At 41.8% G+C, this 17,036-nt stretch overlaps 2 protein-coding genes across 3 annotated transcripts in view; one reads left to right on the top strand and one right to left on the bottom strand.

The window, feature by feature from the left end:
* Positions 1-4,103, top strand: part of gabbr1b (gamma-aminobutyric acid (GABA) B receptor, 1b) — a 160,415-nt gene extending 156,312 nt beyond the window's left edge. For both annotated transcript variants that reach the window (XM_068710790.1, XM_068710789.1), the window contains exon 24: positions 335-4,103. In XM_068710790.1, coding sequence (XP_068566891.1) covers positions 335-622 — 288 coding nt within the window. In that variant the 3' untranslated portion in view covers positions 623-4,103. The remainder of the gene's footprint in view (positions 1-334) is intronic.
* Positions 4,104-12,274: 8,171 nt separating this feature from the next.
* tnfa (tumor necrosis factor a (TNF superfamily, member 2)) lies at positions 12,275-14,084 on the bottom strand. The gene is made up of 4 exons (XM_068710545.1): positions 13,853-14,084; positions 13,724-13,751; positions 13,556-13,612; positions 12,275-13,147 (listed from the first exon to the last, which is right to left on the bottom strand). Exons 1-4 carry the CDS (start codon positions 14,024-14,026, stop codon positions 12,687-12,689), a joined length of 720 nt encoding a protein of 239 aa, XP_068566646.1. The 5' UTR covers positions 14,027-14,084; the 3' UTR covers positions 12,275-12,686.
* Positions 14,085-17,036: the final 2,952 nt, after the last annotated feature.

The raw sequence follows: 17,036 nt of genomic DNA, 5'->3' as shown, positions 1-17,036 counted from the left end.
GTTCAAGAAGGATCACTCCATTTTTCAAAACTTTGAGTAGCACACATGTCATATTGTTTACTTTGAATGCATTGTGTGGAGACAGATATCTTGACAACATATCTCAAAACCTGGGAAATGAAATGAAAACTATTGTCAGGGATTGATACGACTAGATGGATGTGAATTTGGGTAAACCGACCCGTTAAGCCATGTTTAGGGAATCAGTCTGAAACATGTCGTTCCACACAACTGCTTTCAACAATCAAACAAATTACATCATAAGCCTACCATGAACCAGCCTTTAGCATCAGAGGACAGATTGCTGAGTTGTTGTCACGATTTGTCCCCTCAGAAAGAGGAGCGTGTGTCTGAGCTAAGGAACCAGCTGTCTGAGCGACAGGCCCTGCGATCAAGGAGAAGAGCGTCCACTGTCACCAATCAGAACCACAGCTCCTCATCCAATGCCATTCCCCAGAGTGACCCACGGTCCCTGGCCCCTCCTCCGGGCTACCCCACCCCCATCTCTGACATCCACCCCATCCCTTCGTCCTTCGGCAACTCGTCCAGCCTCTACCAGCCGGACAGCAAGATCAGCCGAAACAACTGCCACACCAGCCATCTGCAGCTGCTGTACAAGTGAGGTGGTGGTGAACATTGGGGGGGGGGGGGGCGAGGACAGTAATGATGTTCACAGCTACATGGAGATGGAGAAAATGAAATACAAACATAGTTTGAAAAATAAATCAGTATCTGATGGAGCACCTGACTCCAAGACCCCTTCCACCAATCAGCTGATGCCGGAGGATAACCAGTTTTCGAGCAGATCAACATGTTATTTTTTTGTTAATGATACAATTTTGTATGTAATCTGCCGGTGATTTATCATGTGCCATCCAGAGTCTGAGAAACGATCGCTATCAGCTTAGCCCTGGCCTCCTTAGCTACAGGTGCTCGCCGTTTCTCATTGTAACACTGCTCATAACAGTGGAAGCAGGTTAACCACCGGAATTTATGTCAACTTCTAAAACTAAATGTTCTTGCCTCAAGATTAAAGAAAGACAAGCTCTTTAGTTTAAGTTGTATATGTATTTATTGGACTCTTATCAAGAGCAATACACCACCCTCCAAAACCAGAAGCACTCGAGCTAAAGTGTGTTCGTGTAGCATTAGCCTCAGTCTTTCAGCATGGTACCATGTATAAGTGCATATTTAAGACCCCTTTAAACAGGGCTCTCATGTTGAAATGAAACAGCCAGAAACTATTTTAAATCGTAGTGTTATATAGCAAGCTACAGCTGACAAAAATCTGCCAGCGACAAAATAGATGGTCTCTGACAAAAAATGTGAAGACTGCTTTTGTTAACTTATGTGTGAAATCAAAGTCCCAAGAATTTTGATGGTAAATCTGCAAACGTCATCATTGAAAACTGCAGTGCCAGAATGGAAAGACGGACATAGCAAGAGTAGCTAATGGGGCGTGGGGCTTAGCGAAGGGTCCGCTGGAGACCAAGATGCTACGGCAAAGCATTTATCATATCTGTACCTTCCGATGTTGCCTCCTAATGTGTCTAGATAGTGCTATGTACTGTATTAAGAGGCTGGACGAAAGGACAGACTCCATGATGATGTCAGATTTGTGACAAAGTAACTGGTTGTGTCCATAAAGTGATTTGTCATTTTAGCTCCTCTTGTTGAATGTTTGATGGTTTTTATATTGTTATTAGTCTCTGTTCAAAGAGACTGCTGAGTCATTGTACATAGTTGTGTGTCCATGCTAAACTCCTCACTGTAGATGAACGTAGTCCTGTAGATTTAGGGCCGAATAGAAAAGTACACTGCTGTCACTGTATCCAGTGTTGTGACTGCCACCCTGAAGTAGGCTACGAGCATCAATTCAAACACCTTTAAGTGTTTAATGTTAGACTGCAGTTGCGTGTGGGTGTACAAGAAAGGCAGACGTTAATACCGCTTTCAACTGACTAGGCTTAAATGTCAAACCTGAAGCTAATGCAGTTAGTTTTATTGGTATGTATTCAACTTTTTGAAGTTGTTCTTCAAGAGCTGAATTGTTTACATGTCTTAATGAATAAGTGAGTAAGAAAAATGTGACTGTTTAAAGAGATATGAATTGAAAAGAAGGTACATTCAGTGTCTGTGACATTTAGGGACTGAGGTATACCACAGTATCGAAACCTCCGCTTCCGATGCGGAATATGTTTGAAGGAAAAAAAATGTCGGCCGGCGAGGAAACATCTCGGTGAGTCTATCGTCTTGTTCAGATTCAGATCCACTTTATTATCCACACGGGGAAATTCCTTTGGTCCAGTGCTCCAGACATGAGGACAGCATAAAGTCCACAGTGAAAACAATAGCATAACGTACAGAGTAAGACCACAACATACTCATAGTAAAACACTTTTGATGACGCTCGCCCAAAGTTTAACATTTCTTTAAACTGTCAGCGACCAGAAAGAAAACGGCAAATGTGAAGCGCTCAGCTCAGAATAGACATTCAGCCCCTTGTGACTCGGCTGCTGATTGTAGCTGAGCGTAACTACATGGCACTCCCACTGGCCTCAGGAAAAAAACTCTTTAATGGACACGGCCCCTAATAGTGCACGTGACCCACATGTTGGGTTCCTTGCTCTCTTACAAAAAGTGTCTGATCAAATCCTTCAGGGTTAGTGAATAGGAGAAGCCATCATGTTGCTTCCATTCACAAGGTCAGTTTGTTCTCTTTCTGCTGTGTTCACTCTTCTGCTTTTTTTGCTTTCACTTCCAAATATAGCTTTCTGTGAACAGACAGGAAGACTCCCTGATACAGTTTCAATAGCAAGCTTTTCATGGCAGACAGTGAAATTACAGCAGGCGCTGGACTTCTTTAATCATAATACTAACTTGAGAATAACAGAGTTAACAGAATGGGGCTTTTGGTTTCTTAATGTGTTTCTCTGAGCTTTAAGTTGTCATTGTGTGACCAACATCTTTATTGAAACAACATGAGCTTATTTGGCTGCACTGGAAACACACTCACACCTCTTCTGTTGGATTCCTGGCTGTAGCTGCTCAATAAGCCGCAGTATTAAACACTGTAACCACAGATGTCACCAACGCAACCAGGGCGGAAATCATAAGGGTTCTAACTGTAGAGAAGGTAATGATAATGATAACCAAAACATGTTGTTTATACCTTCCAGAACTGTCACAAATCACCAGTACAAATAGTAGCTATACAGTTTGGTTAGATTCAGACTCAAAGTGATTTAGTTGGTGACAATGGGTTCAAGAAACTAATCATGACCATCAGTAGGAAACAGGAAGGGAACGGCAGTCTTTTGTGTCAAAGTCGCATTCACTTGCAAACTTCTTCTGGGGCTTTCAACTGCAATCCATCGTCGACTTCAGTGAAAGGAGTTTGCTACAGTTGTCATGGAGACCTGGGGTTATGATTTTGACCAAACTTCTGTTTCAAAAGGTCAAGAATACTTTTTGATAATCAATTTTGCAAGGCAGCACATGAAAATTGCAAGTGCTACAGTATGTAATGTTTGTCTTTGGCACTGCTCTGTATTTAAATTGAGGGTTCAGCTTTTCATTTTGAATGTTTCTTTGTATGCAATTCATTCTCAAAAGCACATTGTCTTCAACTCTCATGACAAATATATTGTGTGATCTCTACCTAAAGTGTAGATTTTGTCTTGACTCTCGTGTTATCACCGTGTGGCAGCACGACTTGTTTCATTAGTGTGGGTTGCAGTAACCACTTTTGAAGTGACTAACTACAGTATGTGGCGCAGATGTATAAACCATGAGAACATTGTGCACTGCTCCTGCTACATTCTTTTAAAGAGACCATGTGTAAAGATCCTGCTGTTTGTTTGTTTATGGTGTGTTTTAACTGTCCAGTCTGTAAAGCAGTGAAGATGTGATGATGTTGATACACATGACAATATGCACACTGACTGTAAATAATGATGATGTAAATAATGATGACATGTGACTTTGCATATACAAGCTGTATTTCATGTGGTACAGTATTCAAAATATATTTCTATATGCTGTAATATCTGATATCAGAGATCATTTGAAATGCAAGAATGAAAATAAAACTAGTTGTTTTTCCCAAACTATCATCTGTGTGCAATGTAGAACGCCTGTGGCTCAGTGGCAGTGCAGGGTCAAGACATTTAACCCCAAATTGCTGTATGAATGGGTGTGAATGCTAGTCGGTCCTGATGGGCAGGAGGCCCCTGTCATCAGTGCTCCTCCGCTCAGCCAACCGGTACCCCACAGCGGCCAACCGGCGCCGCACCAAAGCCCCCGTCTACCAGGTTGGCCAGAAAGTGTGGTTGTCGACCCGGGACCTACCCTTGTGGGTAGAGTCTAAGAAGTTAGCCAGGTTCATTGGCCCATTCGAGATCCAGAAGGTCATCAATCCTGCAGCAGTGAGGCTCAATCTGCCCCGGACCATGCGGGTCCACCCGTCATTCCACGTCTCCAAGGTGGAGCCGGTTCGAGAGAGCCCACTGGTTCCTGCTGCTCAACCTCCGCCGCCACCTCGATTCATCGATACCGGTCCAATACCTGGTCGACTGGGAGGGCTACGGTCCAGAAGAAAGATCCTGGGTCCCAGCTCGACACATTCTGGATGCCCCCTCTCATCAGGGAGTTTCACCGCTGCCGTCCTGACCAGCCCTCCAAGGGCTCTGTGCTCACTGGGGCTACCCAGCTAGACTCTGTTCCCCCTCTTCCATATGAAGCTCTAGCGCAAGTTCAGACAGGAAGACTATCCCCTCATGCTAGGCTTAAAGGCCTTTCTCCATACGGCTCTCCCACTAGCAGCACATACTCTATACCGGCTGTCACTGTCAGAGGTGTCATAGACTCAATCAGCTGTTAGTCAGCCGGGTCGCCCTCAGCCAATAGCGCTCAGGCACACCCTCTTCGTCAGCCTATCAGCATGCTGCTGTCTACTTTTAAAGGTGCTGCATCCCCGCTGCCAGGGTCTGCTGCTGTTTCATGCGACCCTCCTCCTCCCCAGCACCATCCGTCTTCGCCGATTCAGCGCTCCATCATCATCATCTCCAGCCAACTCCAGCCGATCCTCCAGCCACCACCACCAGTGTCTGGACTCCTCGGGGGGATTGATATTGTTGCCGCTCAGGGCGATCACAACTCGATCACAAATCTCCTCGGCGAGTTCAAGCGCCAAATAATTTCTGCGTAACTAATTAATGCATCATTCCGTCATAATAAAATGTTAACTACTAATCAGTCACTTGTCTCTCCTGATTGAACTGTAACTTCAGATGTTGGGGAGGATGAAGAGGAGCCGTCTTCTGGCGAGGACCACTCACCCACCGATGCTGAGGAGAAGGAGGCCGAGATGGATATGTCTGATGAATATTAGCCCCCCTCCGCCCGCCCGGCTTGGTTGTGGTTGTTTTGGGCCGTCGGGAGCCGTTCCTGTAATCTTGTGTGCTGCAATTGGGTCCGTATACAATCTGTTACAACATGTAAAGATGTCTATAGAGTTCTGTGGAAATGAGTCCTAAAACCCAGAAATGAGTCAACGTTTTTACACATCCGGTTCCCTCTTAGGTTTTTTTTTAATGGGATTTTGTTTAGATTTGAAGCTTTTTAAGTTTCTTTAAAAAAGCAGTTGCTTACAAAAAGCAAGATAAGACTAAATGTCGTCATGCCAACTAGTCCACCTTCACAGCCTCGTTGTGTATACTCACTCATGCGGATGTGGTGTAGTTTTGTTTATATCGTTCGTTTTTTTTACTTCTGGTGGTTGCATTCGTGCTTCAAAAATCATAAAAGTGGGGTTCATTTGTGCTGAACAAACAAGAGCTTATTTTCAGCTATAATCCAAAAAACAATGAAAATCAGCAGTACTAGGGCATAACGTCAAGCCCTGTACTGTATATACAGCACATCGGATTTATATTGACTGTGACAGATTCAAATGTTCATCAGAGTGACGGCCTGAAAGGAGAAAAGAGTCTGTTCAGTTTAGTCTTTTGAATTGTATTTTCATTTGTATTAGTGATATGTAGCACAGTACAATAGAATGTGTTAGACAATACAATATGCAATAGGCTCGCTCTGCAATAAGATACAACTCATAAAAAAATAGAATGCAAGAAAACAAATGAAAAAGGTGATAAGGTTAATGATACTTAGAGTGTTACAATAATCATAATACATTGAACTACTAATCAACTAAATACCAGTTTTGCTCTGGGTGTCTGTCATTATTTAGTTCATGCATTTTTCTATTATTATTCAGCTAATGTATCATGCATCATCTGTCATTTGGATTGACTTTGTTGTAATTGTATTGTATTGTTCATTCTGTACACATGACGTCTCTGTCCATCCTGATGGAGGGTCCCTCCTCTCTCCCTGAGGGTTAAAATGGAATTGAATTGAATCATTTTTGCATCTCCCTGTATGGCGACAGATAGGCATAGACAGTTTTATTTGTAAGTGCAGATGTCCATAAATTCTTAACGTTACTGTTAGAAATCCAATTTCAAGTGAAATGTTATACTTGCAGAAGTCATACAATGCAGTAAAATGAAATAGATTTTCAGCAGTAGTGTTTCAGGCAGAACAGCAGTTACCACTCGAGAGCCTTGCCTCAGCTCCAGATAATGTGGGCTTAGCCCCAGACCCCTCGATTCCCAGAAACGCCCCTGTTGTAGACCGTTAGTCCTGTTGAGGTAACAAGACACTACAGAAATAGAAACTAACGCCAGTGGAGCATTACATCATCAAAAAGTCAAATAAAGGAAAGATCAGATCAGTTTCAACCACACCAGGGTTTCTTCAGGTTGTGGTTGGGAAGGTGCTGCACTGACACAAGCTGCATTGTTTGCAATGCATTGAGTCATTAAAGTGTAACTTCACCCCGAGGTCTGAGCCTAACTCCACAATTTGCATTATTTAAAAAAAAAAAAAAATGCAAAAAACAAGACAAGATGCTGAGAAATGCTATGAATTTCATGACATAGCTAAGTCCATGGTTAAGATTGTTAGAGGGAAGATTGAGGCGTCTCCTAAAACTGATTCTGTGGATTCCAAAGATACCTCTAGACATCCTGTTTAAGAGCTGCTACTGTGCTGCCAACAACCACCACATACACCTAAGTGGCTCCCCTGCCCCTTACCTAATGTGTATGTGTGTGTGTGTGTGTGTGTGTGTGTGTGTGTGTGTGTGTGTGTGTGTGTGTGTGCCAGGACCGGTTAACTGGCACACACACACACACACACACACACACACACACACACACACACACACACACTAATACAATCTTTTCTTCTTATACATATATAGAAATGCACACACCTAGGTTAAGCTTTACATTTGAAGTACATTGTAAAGCTGAAGTGATTATAAAAATAATTTATATGAAAAGAGAAAATGAAATCATTTATTCGGATACAAAATATTGAAAGCCCTGATTCCCCACCAGGGGAGCTGGGTCGGTTGGGACACTTTTGTATCGACACCAAATAACCTTACATTGCTCACAGACTACCTGAACACTGATGAAAATAATTTGATCCCAGAGCAATTTGAATGATAAATGTGATTTTGAAAATGCTGTATGATTATGAAATGGTTAAATCACCGACGTCATAATGTCGCAGGCCTAGTGACGTAGGCTGTAGGTCAGTGTCAATGTCGCTGTGAACATGACGAGCGTAAACGTAGATTCTAATTGTAATCGTGTTAAGGCCTGCACTGCTAGCCCCAGTTTGCAGGAAGCCTGCACTCCTTGTGGATGATGCAAGCAGCACTACCAGCCCTCTCAGACGCTTTGCTGTAGGGAGATACTATATCCAGTGACAAAATAAAAACGGTTGTTATTGAAAGAGGGGCATCTTCGATTCACAACCGATGAGCGGAACACCCCGCTTGGGCAAGAGACAGTGGTCCAGGTGGCCACTTTTCTTCATTAACAAATGACATGTTTGAACAGTCGACTGCCCAACGGACAGCGAGCCATGAGAAGTGCTGACTGGCATTCAGAGGAAATAATGAGCTCCTAGAATTTGCTCTATAACGGGAACTATTTGGGGATTTTAGAGTTAATAGAAGAGTTCATCGACTTAATAGGAGAAAAAAAAAAAACAGGCAAGTAATTGCAGAGGAGCTTTGTGATGCAAAATCCATTGATCAATGTTATGCCTTATGTTGCCCATTCTCTAAACTTTAAACCATTCTCTAGAGGCCAGCAGTGTTTTGATTTACTGCAATCTGTGAACTCATTCTGCTCTGCATCTACACATGGGTGGAGGTGAGTTTTTAGGATCTATATAGACTTAACAATAAAGTCACTATCAAACACTTGGTGGCGCTGCTGAGCTGCCGCCACTAAAGCTATTTGGCAAAACTACAGTGAAATGAGAGAGACATTAGAGAGCATAGCTGCAGATGAAAATGAGAAAAGAGACACCGGAAGAGAAGCCAGCACACTCCACACACAGTTAGAGAAACATCTATGGTTAATACCTGGAATAATATTCTTATTGTATTCAAAATGACAAGTTTGCAGCTTCAAAAAGTGGACATAGATCTCATGACAGTACTGCAACTTCTTTGGTCTTGGCGCGATTTGCCTTCATACTATGCACCTTTGACTGTATAAAGCTCTCTACTTTATTTGATGTTCTGTAATGTATTCTTTCACATTTTGTTGGTGTTGGTTTTATTCAAATTAAGGTGTGTATTTTCACTCCTAATGATATATACTGTACATGGCATGTAGAGAACAAAACAGGCAGATAAGGGCAGTAATTAAACATGGAAAAATAAGAAATATCATTTCTAAATTAAAATATATGCTGTGTAGGGCTGTACTGAATGCCATTGTTTTTTTGTGTTTTTTTTTACCTGATGCTTTTATTAATGTTTTGAAATGAAGCTTTGAATGTTATATTTTATGATGTCATCACCTTAAAAAAATATGAATGTGTGTTACTGTGGTTGTAATTCATGAAGCTGTTGCTGCTATACCACCATAATACAGGTGCGTGCTTCCTTTTTGGGTTTTTTGACCGCAGTGAAAATGTTGTTTCTGAAAAGCTATTTACCAACAAATACGGTCTGAAGGCGAATATTTCTTTCAATAAAAATATGTTGTGAATTTTGGAAATGATTACATCTATCTTTTTTCATTAAATTTTGACTTTTGGACGGAGGCCGCGACGTTCACCGCGTGTGTAAGAAAGATCGGGGCTATAACACACAATGTTTTTGTCAGTTATTTATAATAATAATTTGAATGGCAATGTTATGAATGAATCTTAAAGCTATTAGGTAAAGCCCTAATGAAGTGTGATTTTTGCCTTCTACTATTGTGCGACCAAACTCTGTATGAGGGCATGTGTTGTATTTGTGTGTGCAGGGAGACAAATTGGTGTCCAGGGCCTGTGGTCACTGTTAGCAGATGTAAATTGTACAGCGATTCTGGCGTTTATACCCAGTGCTAGCCCGAATATAAATACAGAGGAATAATACACAGTGGAGCATCAGTTCTGCTCAGTGGAACTCTCTCCAAAACAAAACTTTATTGACACATGTCAATTTTAGCACCTCTTATTGACTGTTATCTTTGTCTATTGTTAACAGTCATGATAATGCGTCCATGCCCTGGATGGTTGGGACAGTGGGTATGGTCTGTTTTGGACAGTTGAAAAGGACGACTGTGACAATGGGTTGGGGGACGGGTTGGGACAGTGTGTAGGGACCGTTGGGACAGTTGCTAGTCACAGTGGGTAGGGTTGGTTGGGACAGTGGGTAGGGACAGCTTGGACAGTTGGTAGGGTTGGTTGGGACAGTGTGTGGGGATCATTGGGACAGTTGGTAAAGTCATAGTGGGTAGGGCCGATTGGTAGGGTTGGTTGGGACAGTGGTAGGGACAGTTTGGACACTGGCTAGGGGGACGGTTGGGACAGTAAGAAGGGAAAGTTGCGTAGAAACGGTTCAGGCATCTTTCTCTGGTAAATTATAAAATTAGAAGTATTACAATCTAAATTTGAACACCTTATAATTACAATGTCTCTTGTTCACAGATTTCTTTGAGGAAAAAATAAATAGAATATTATGTTTTCATAAATTACTGAGATATGAGATTTGGCAAACAATGGTTTCTGATTGGCTACATCACAGTGGCTCCTGTTCTGCTAGGACAAGCCTTTGTCTTGTTTTTGACTGCTCTTTGTTGATTTGTAACAAGGAACTGTAAACAATACTGTCCCAGGTGAAGCAGACACACTTTGGATTCATGAGCTCACCACCAGCAAAAAGTCATACAGCTAACTCTAGCATCAACTGACGGGCCGGAAAACTAGTTTTCCAACATGTTTTTCTTTTGTATGTGGCATATCTAAAAACAGTATCGTAGAAGGAACACAAAAAAGATGCCAAACATACTTGCACACTGTAGATTTCAAAACTGTGAATAAAATATGAGTATAGTGAGACTAGTTAGAAGGTTCCCACTTTTAGGTTGAATGTGAAGAGGGACTGGCTGAGTTTAAACATGGTGAATGACCAATACTTGCTAAAAAGTATCGGCCATTGTGCCAACCAACCCCGCTCTCCACTGTCACGGAGGGAACTCTTGATGAGGACTCGGACACAGGTGTTAAGGTTCAACTGACGATCTTTTATTTTCAACAAAAAGGCTCAGGGAAATCCCTGGAAACAAAACCTCTTTTAGCGAGGCAGGAAAACAAACTAACAAAGCAGAACTAAAAACTCCGATTTAACTCAAAGTGCAGTAAAGTTAAAACGGCAAAAGCCAAACCAAAAATCACTTCGCTAGGAAGGTATAATACTACAAATAAAAAAGCTCTGATTCAACTCAAAGAGCTGAATGATCAAAATGGCAAAATACAAAACAAGGTCGCTCTTACAGAGGAAACAAGAAACAAGAAACGAGAAACAAGAAACAAGAACAGGATAGACAATACTAAGGCTTGGACTTGCTGATATCATGAGGCGGGTGTGCAAGGCAAAAGGACATGACACACTGGCACAGGACAAGGGGAGACGCAGACTATAAGTACACATGAGGGAAGTGGGGGAACAGGTGGAGACAATCAGGAATCAGGGAAGACAATCAGACTGGTGACACATGAGGAAGGGCAAGGAACCTGAAACGAGAGGAGAGTTAATTTCCAAAATAAAACAGGAAGTCACAAAACAAACGTGGAGACAGGACAAAAACCCAGCTTGACATACAGGTGTGACATCCACCTTTCCACTGCAGGTGTCAGGTGCCGCTCTGTAGGCAGCTGGAGGAGGAAGCGGGGGGATTACCGTGATTACCAGGGACTTCCCCTCCTCACTTCCACTCAGTGTAGCTGTTGAGGAACTTTCACTCCACAGGAAACTCTCTCACTACACTCTAAAGTTATAATACAGAGCCAGCAAAGGCAAGTCATGGTATCTGATGTAATACCAAGGCAACTGGCAACAAACAGAAGTGCATTTTGCCATACAAAATGTTTGCAAAAATGTGTTCAGAACACACTGAGCATTGGGGTGGACATCAGCAGAGACACTGATTATGCTGAAGGGGAGGTTTAAGAGGGCTTTATGGATTCTGTGATACCTTCTTCTAGGCTGTGGAACTGGGATATTGTTAGAAACCATTGTACATGTTGACAAAAGCTGCAGAAGAGCAACCTTTCTGCGCTAACAACTGTTTAAAGGTGCTAAATTTGATATTCTGAGCATTAATATAGGACCAAACAACTATTGTCTGTGTAAAGATATAGTGTTGTAATGTCTACCTGAGCAGAGAATGAAGTAGCTCTCTCTCTCGCTCTGTGATTTTATCTGAGCTTTATTTACTGGATAAGGCAGTTTATTTTATGTGTTACAGCCTCTTTCACAGTGCACAGAAGCCTTAGAACAATGTGGTTCTTTTGCCCTGCGGTTTACAATTTAACCATAATGTTGCAACTTCCTCCCAACCGGCATTTGATATTTTCTTCCAACAGTCGACAGCCCCTGCATTCAGCTAATTGTCGTTTTTTTGTTTTTACATTTCTTAGTTTAACATTGTATGTAGTTCTAACACAAACCACAAACCTTTCATTTATTCTTTCCTTTTCAGAATTATTTTTATTCAAACATTCATACAGCACCACAGGCACCATGGCATTATTTGAAAATATCACTAAAAAATACAGTGACAAATAGCTGATCAATAATCAATAATAATAAATAAATAAAATAAATTATGTATAAAATCCAGCCCAAATACTGAAAACATAAATAAATAAATAAATAAATACATAGATAAATAAAATAAATATCACAATGTTATATTGAATAAATACATCCTTTAAAATCTTCTTCTGTCAGTCTGTAGTAACACAATAAATACGCAGTCGTTGTAATACATTTGTACAAATGACCGCTTGAGCATTAGAGTACATCAAAAGGTATTGACACTAAGGCCAGTACATAGTACGTAACATTATAGACCCATAGAGATATCTATGATACTACACTACAGTGATCTCCTTGTTCATTGCTACAGTTAACTAATCTTGGTTTACTTGAAAACTTGAAATGACTTGCTAAAAGTTTTGGGTGTGAAGTCTATTCTGAAAGTTGCACAGACTGGCTATAGGCCTCACAGTGGAGCCCTCTAGATGTCAGTCACCTGTCCTCACAAAGCAAACACACCGAAGAATGTCTTCCCCGACTCCTCCTCCAGGCCCGGCAGCATCTTCTCTTCCGTCACCGTCCTTAGTCTGTCGAACTTCTCCAGGTCGAACACAGCTCCCATGTACACAGAGGAGAACCAGCTCCCCTCCTCATCTGGATTGCTGCTGGCTTTCTTTTGGCAGACACTGCGGATGGAGTGCAGGATGGTCCGTTCCCCAGTCCCCATTGAACTGGACCTGCGCTTCACAGTGTGACTCACGTGGACGATGGGCTGCGAGGTGACATCATCAGTATCGCTGCTGCTGCACTTGACCCGGAACGACGCCTGGCTGTAAACGAAGTAGAGGCCACTTTGAGGAATCACAATTTGGTTGTTGTTGAGTTTCAGCCCTCCTTGAGAGTGGGACTGGTCCACCGCATTCCTCCATTCCACTGAGGTCTTCATAGTAGAGTTGTATCGTCCTGTTGAAGAGGATTGCGAGATGATTATCGAGAAAAGAATGGAGTATTTTAAGGCAAACAACAAGGACAGGGAGGATTCAAAAGAATGTTACTATCCTTCATAATGAAATGGAAGTTTGTCTTTAACATGACTCAGGAATAAATAAATAAGAGGTAACCCCAAGAACTTCCCCGAAGAAGCCCTGGAGCTCAATCGAGAAGCCTTAGAACTTCCTGAAGGATTACTAACTCTAACCCCCTCAAGAACCTTTGGTTTCAGACCTACTGGACTGAGAAAACCAAAAGTTAAGACTAAAAGCCCAAAATAATTGAAAATACTTCTGCGATCAATTTTCTCACATCGCTCTTGTTATATGTATCAAACAGCCCCAGGTATTCTTTGATGCTGAATTGATTGCTTATATTTACCTTCTAAATGAATGGCTGCTCTCACATCTGAAATCTGCCTCAATGTGCGTCGAAGATCTGGAAAGAAGATAAGAAAGAAGTTTAGAATAACAGCTCCACTTTTCACTTAATAAGTAATAAGTGTCTCAACAAGGGTCAAATTAAGTCAATTAAAGGAAAGGTTCTCACCATAATGTTCTTCACTGTGTCCTGGGCTCTGTTTCAAGAAGAGAAAGATAGAGAGACTGTTAAGGATGGCTGGGTTCAGGTGAGTCCCTTTCGATAATGCAGAGACTAATGCAAGACTTGTGTTCCTACCTTGTCATGCCTGTTGAAGAAGAGAACAGCAGCGGCAGCAGCAGCAGCCACAAGGCAGAGTGTGAACACCAGCAGGGCCGTGGTTTGCTTTGAGCTCGGTTTGGCTCGCGTTGTTTCTCTCCTGGCTTCTGTGTGGACAGTGGCGTCCAGCAGTACCTTGCATTCACCTTCCATTGTTTTGAATGAGTTCCGTTTATCACTTCAAGTAAAGCTGAGCTCTTCGACGCTGTATTGAGAGCAGTCGTTCTTCTTCTACTGTCGCTCAAGCGAGCGTCTCTTTTAAAACCAGTTACCTTCGGGGAAACTCCAGTGATGTCACTCAATGTGAGTGAATGGAGATTTGATGAGGAAGAGAGACCCAGAGACTGGGAGGATCTTACACACCACACACTCCTACACACACAGCATATTTATGACTGTGTTATCCCATGAGCACATACACACAACCCCCTTTCACACCTCAGTGTACACACACACACACACACACACACACACACACACACCCACAGAGATTCACACACACACACAAACACACACAAGGATACACACATTGACACCCTGACATGGTCTCAAACACCCTTATACTCAGTCTGCCATACACCTGCATACCAAACGCACCTGCAGTAATTTTCTCTGAAATTTTAAACCAAAAAAATTTCACATTTTACCCAATCGAGTGTTACGTATGCTGTGGTGTACTGGTCATCTCTATGTAGGTCAAACATATGGAAACTGGGTTAAAGTGAGGGGTAGCAAACCACAGAAACATCATTCACTTATTCATCAAAACATCTGCTGTATTTGACAACATTGCAAAAAATTACTCACACTACCAGAATACTAATTAACTGCAACATGACATTGTGTCATTGATAATATCTACCATGCATTGTCTCGCTTCCTTTATTTATATATAAATCGACCAGCGGGAACGCAGGGTCAACGCAGTTCAGCTTTTCATGTGTGGGTCAAAATAGAAATATTTTAGAATGTAAAAACAAACACTGATAAAACATGTTTTCATGATAAATAGATGAATTAAATGATTCCTATACAGTATATACCTATCGGAACATAAAATTGGAATTGACGTTTTCGACGCGATGTATGACTTAAACTCTGATTACCTGAAACAAAATTATTTTCATAGTCGTTTAGGTTATTAGGTTAACATGGTGGCTATGACAACATCACAGAGCATCTGTACATATACTATATATAGATACATAGTAGCAGTAACGACTCTGATGAGTAGCAATGAGTCGTGTCTATTGGAGACAGGAGTGTGGGAGAGTTATTATTCAGATTGACTCAGATTTTATAAACATTTATACCACAGCATTTCAAAACAACCCTTTAGAGCAGCTGTCTGCTGTAGTGGAAGCTCAACTAACAAACAGCCATTCTACAGTATTACTTCAGTTTGGATTGACTTCTTGACCGTGCAAATACACCCCCCCAGAGATATGGAACCAAGTCTGTAGCTCTTTTTATTTCATGGATAACAAATGATAATCGCTTGGCAGAAATCCCAGATCTGGATCAGCACCAAAGAGTAATCAGTAGATCTGTGGCCCCAGGCTTATCTGCCACCACGTTGTATAGAAAACCCTTTTTCTATCCCACAAGAAGCCTGAAAACCAACCTTCTTGGTAGAGATAATGTAGAAGGAACATTTACCGTTTTAATTTAATTTATATATAAAACAGTGTACAAAGTGAAGCTTGTGCAAAATAGCTGCAGTTGTCAAGTTAATTAAGGAGGGTTTTGTGGTCATATCACAGGTCTCAAATCAACCATGTGACTCCGTCATGAGGATCAGACTTTTCATTCTTACATTTTTTACAGCCACATTTCATGTGGCTGTAAAAGCTGTCATACTCTAAATATATTTTGGGTGGAGTATCACGGCAGCTAAATGAGATCACTGATGGTTTACCAGATAAGATGATTAGTGTTGTTTAAAATATATCTTGAGCAGATGATCAGACAGGTTGTATACAGTTAACAACGGATAAGATATTTGAGCTAAAACCTTATACGGAGGATAAAACTCAACATGTCTAGTAATACCACATTACATATGGAAACTATACGCACACAACTACAGCAAGAGCACTAGTCAAATGTATGTAATCATTTTTCCAAATACATTTATCTAACCTGGGGGTTTATTTAAAACCTGTATGGCAGCTTGCATTTCTTGACCCATGAGGTCAATGGTATCATTATTGATATGAATGATGGCTAAAAACAAGGCGCACATCCCTCAATAATAATAATACATTTTATTTGTATAGCGCTTTAAAAGGTACTCAAAGACACTTTACATGGTCAAAACAGAAACAATAAAAGCCATTACAATGTAAAATAAATAGATGACATATCAGTAAGGAACAGCACAAAAACATACAGAACTTCACAGGTTAAAAGCAGATTTAAATCGGTGAGTTTTAAGTGCAGTTTTGAAAGTGCCGAGTGACGTAGAATGTCTGAGGTGTTGGGGGAGGGAGTTTCGGAGGGAGGGGGCAGTGATGGAGAAGGCCCTGTCCCCCCAGGTCCGATGCTTGGACAGAGTAGGAGGGGTAAGGAGGTTGGCTGAGGTTGCGGTTGGGAGCGTGTCGATGCAGGAGGCCTTAAGGTATGAAGGGGCGAGGTTGTGAAGGGCTTTGTATGTGATGAGGAGAATCTGGAACTTCTTCTCTGCTCTATGTGGAGCCAGTGGAGGTTCTGAAGGACTGGGGTGATCTGATCTCTGGTGGAGTGGGAGAGCAGACGGGCAGCTGAGTTCTGGATGTTTCGTAGTTTGTTGATGATTTTGGTGGGTGAGCCGTACAGGATGCTGTTGCAGTAGTCCAGTCGAGAGGTGATGAAGGTGTGGATGAGTGCTGTGGAGGAGAGGGAGGGGCGGAGACGGGCGATGTTTTTGAGATGAAATCATTTTTTGTGATGTGATTGACGTGGCGTTCAAAAGAGAGGGTTTGATAAAAAATGATTCCAAGGTTACAGATACTGAAAGTTAGCTGCCACATGCCAGTCGGATGCTACTGGCTAGCTAACAAGCTGATCAAGCTGATGCTTTATCAATTTTCCTCCTAATTCCTCCCTTCTCCCTGATGATTTCGCCAACTTCTTTGACAAGAAGGTGAACGATATCAGATCCTCCTTCTCTCAGCCCCCCTCT

This window comes from Cebidichthys violaceus, unplaced genomic scaffold (genome assembly GCF_023349555.1).
Source record: "Cebidichthys violaceus isolate CVI_PGR_0920_01 unplaced genomic scaffold, fCebVio1.0.p SCAF_16, whole genome shotgun sequence".
NCBI lineage: Eukaryota > Metazoa > Chordata > Actinopteri > Perciformes > Stichaeidae > Cebidichthys > Cebidichthys violaceus.
The sequence above is the reverse complement of the archived record's forward strand: the minus strand, read 5'-3'. Positions and strand labels throughout refer to the sequence as shown.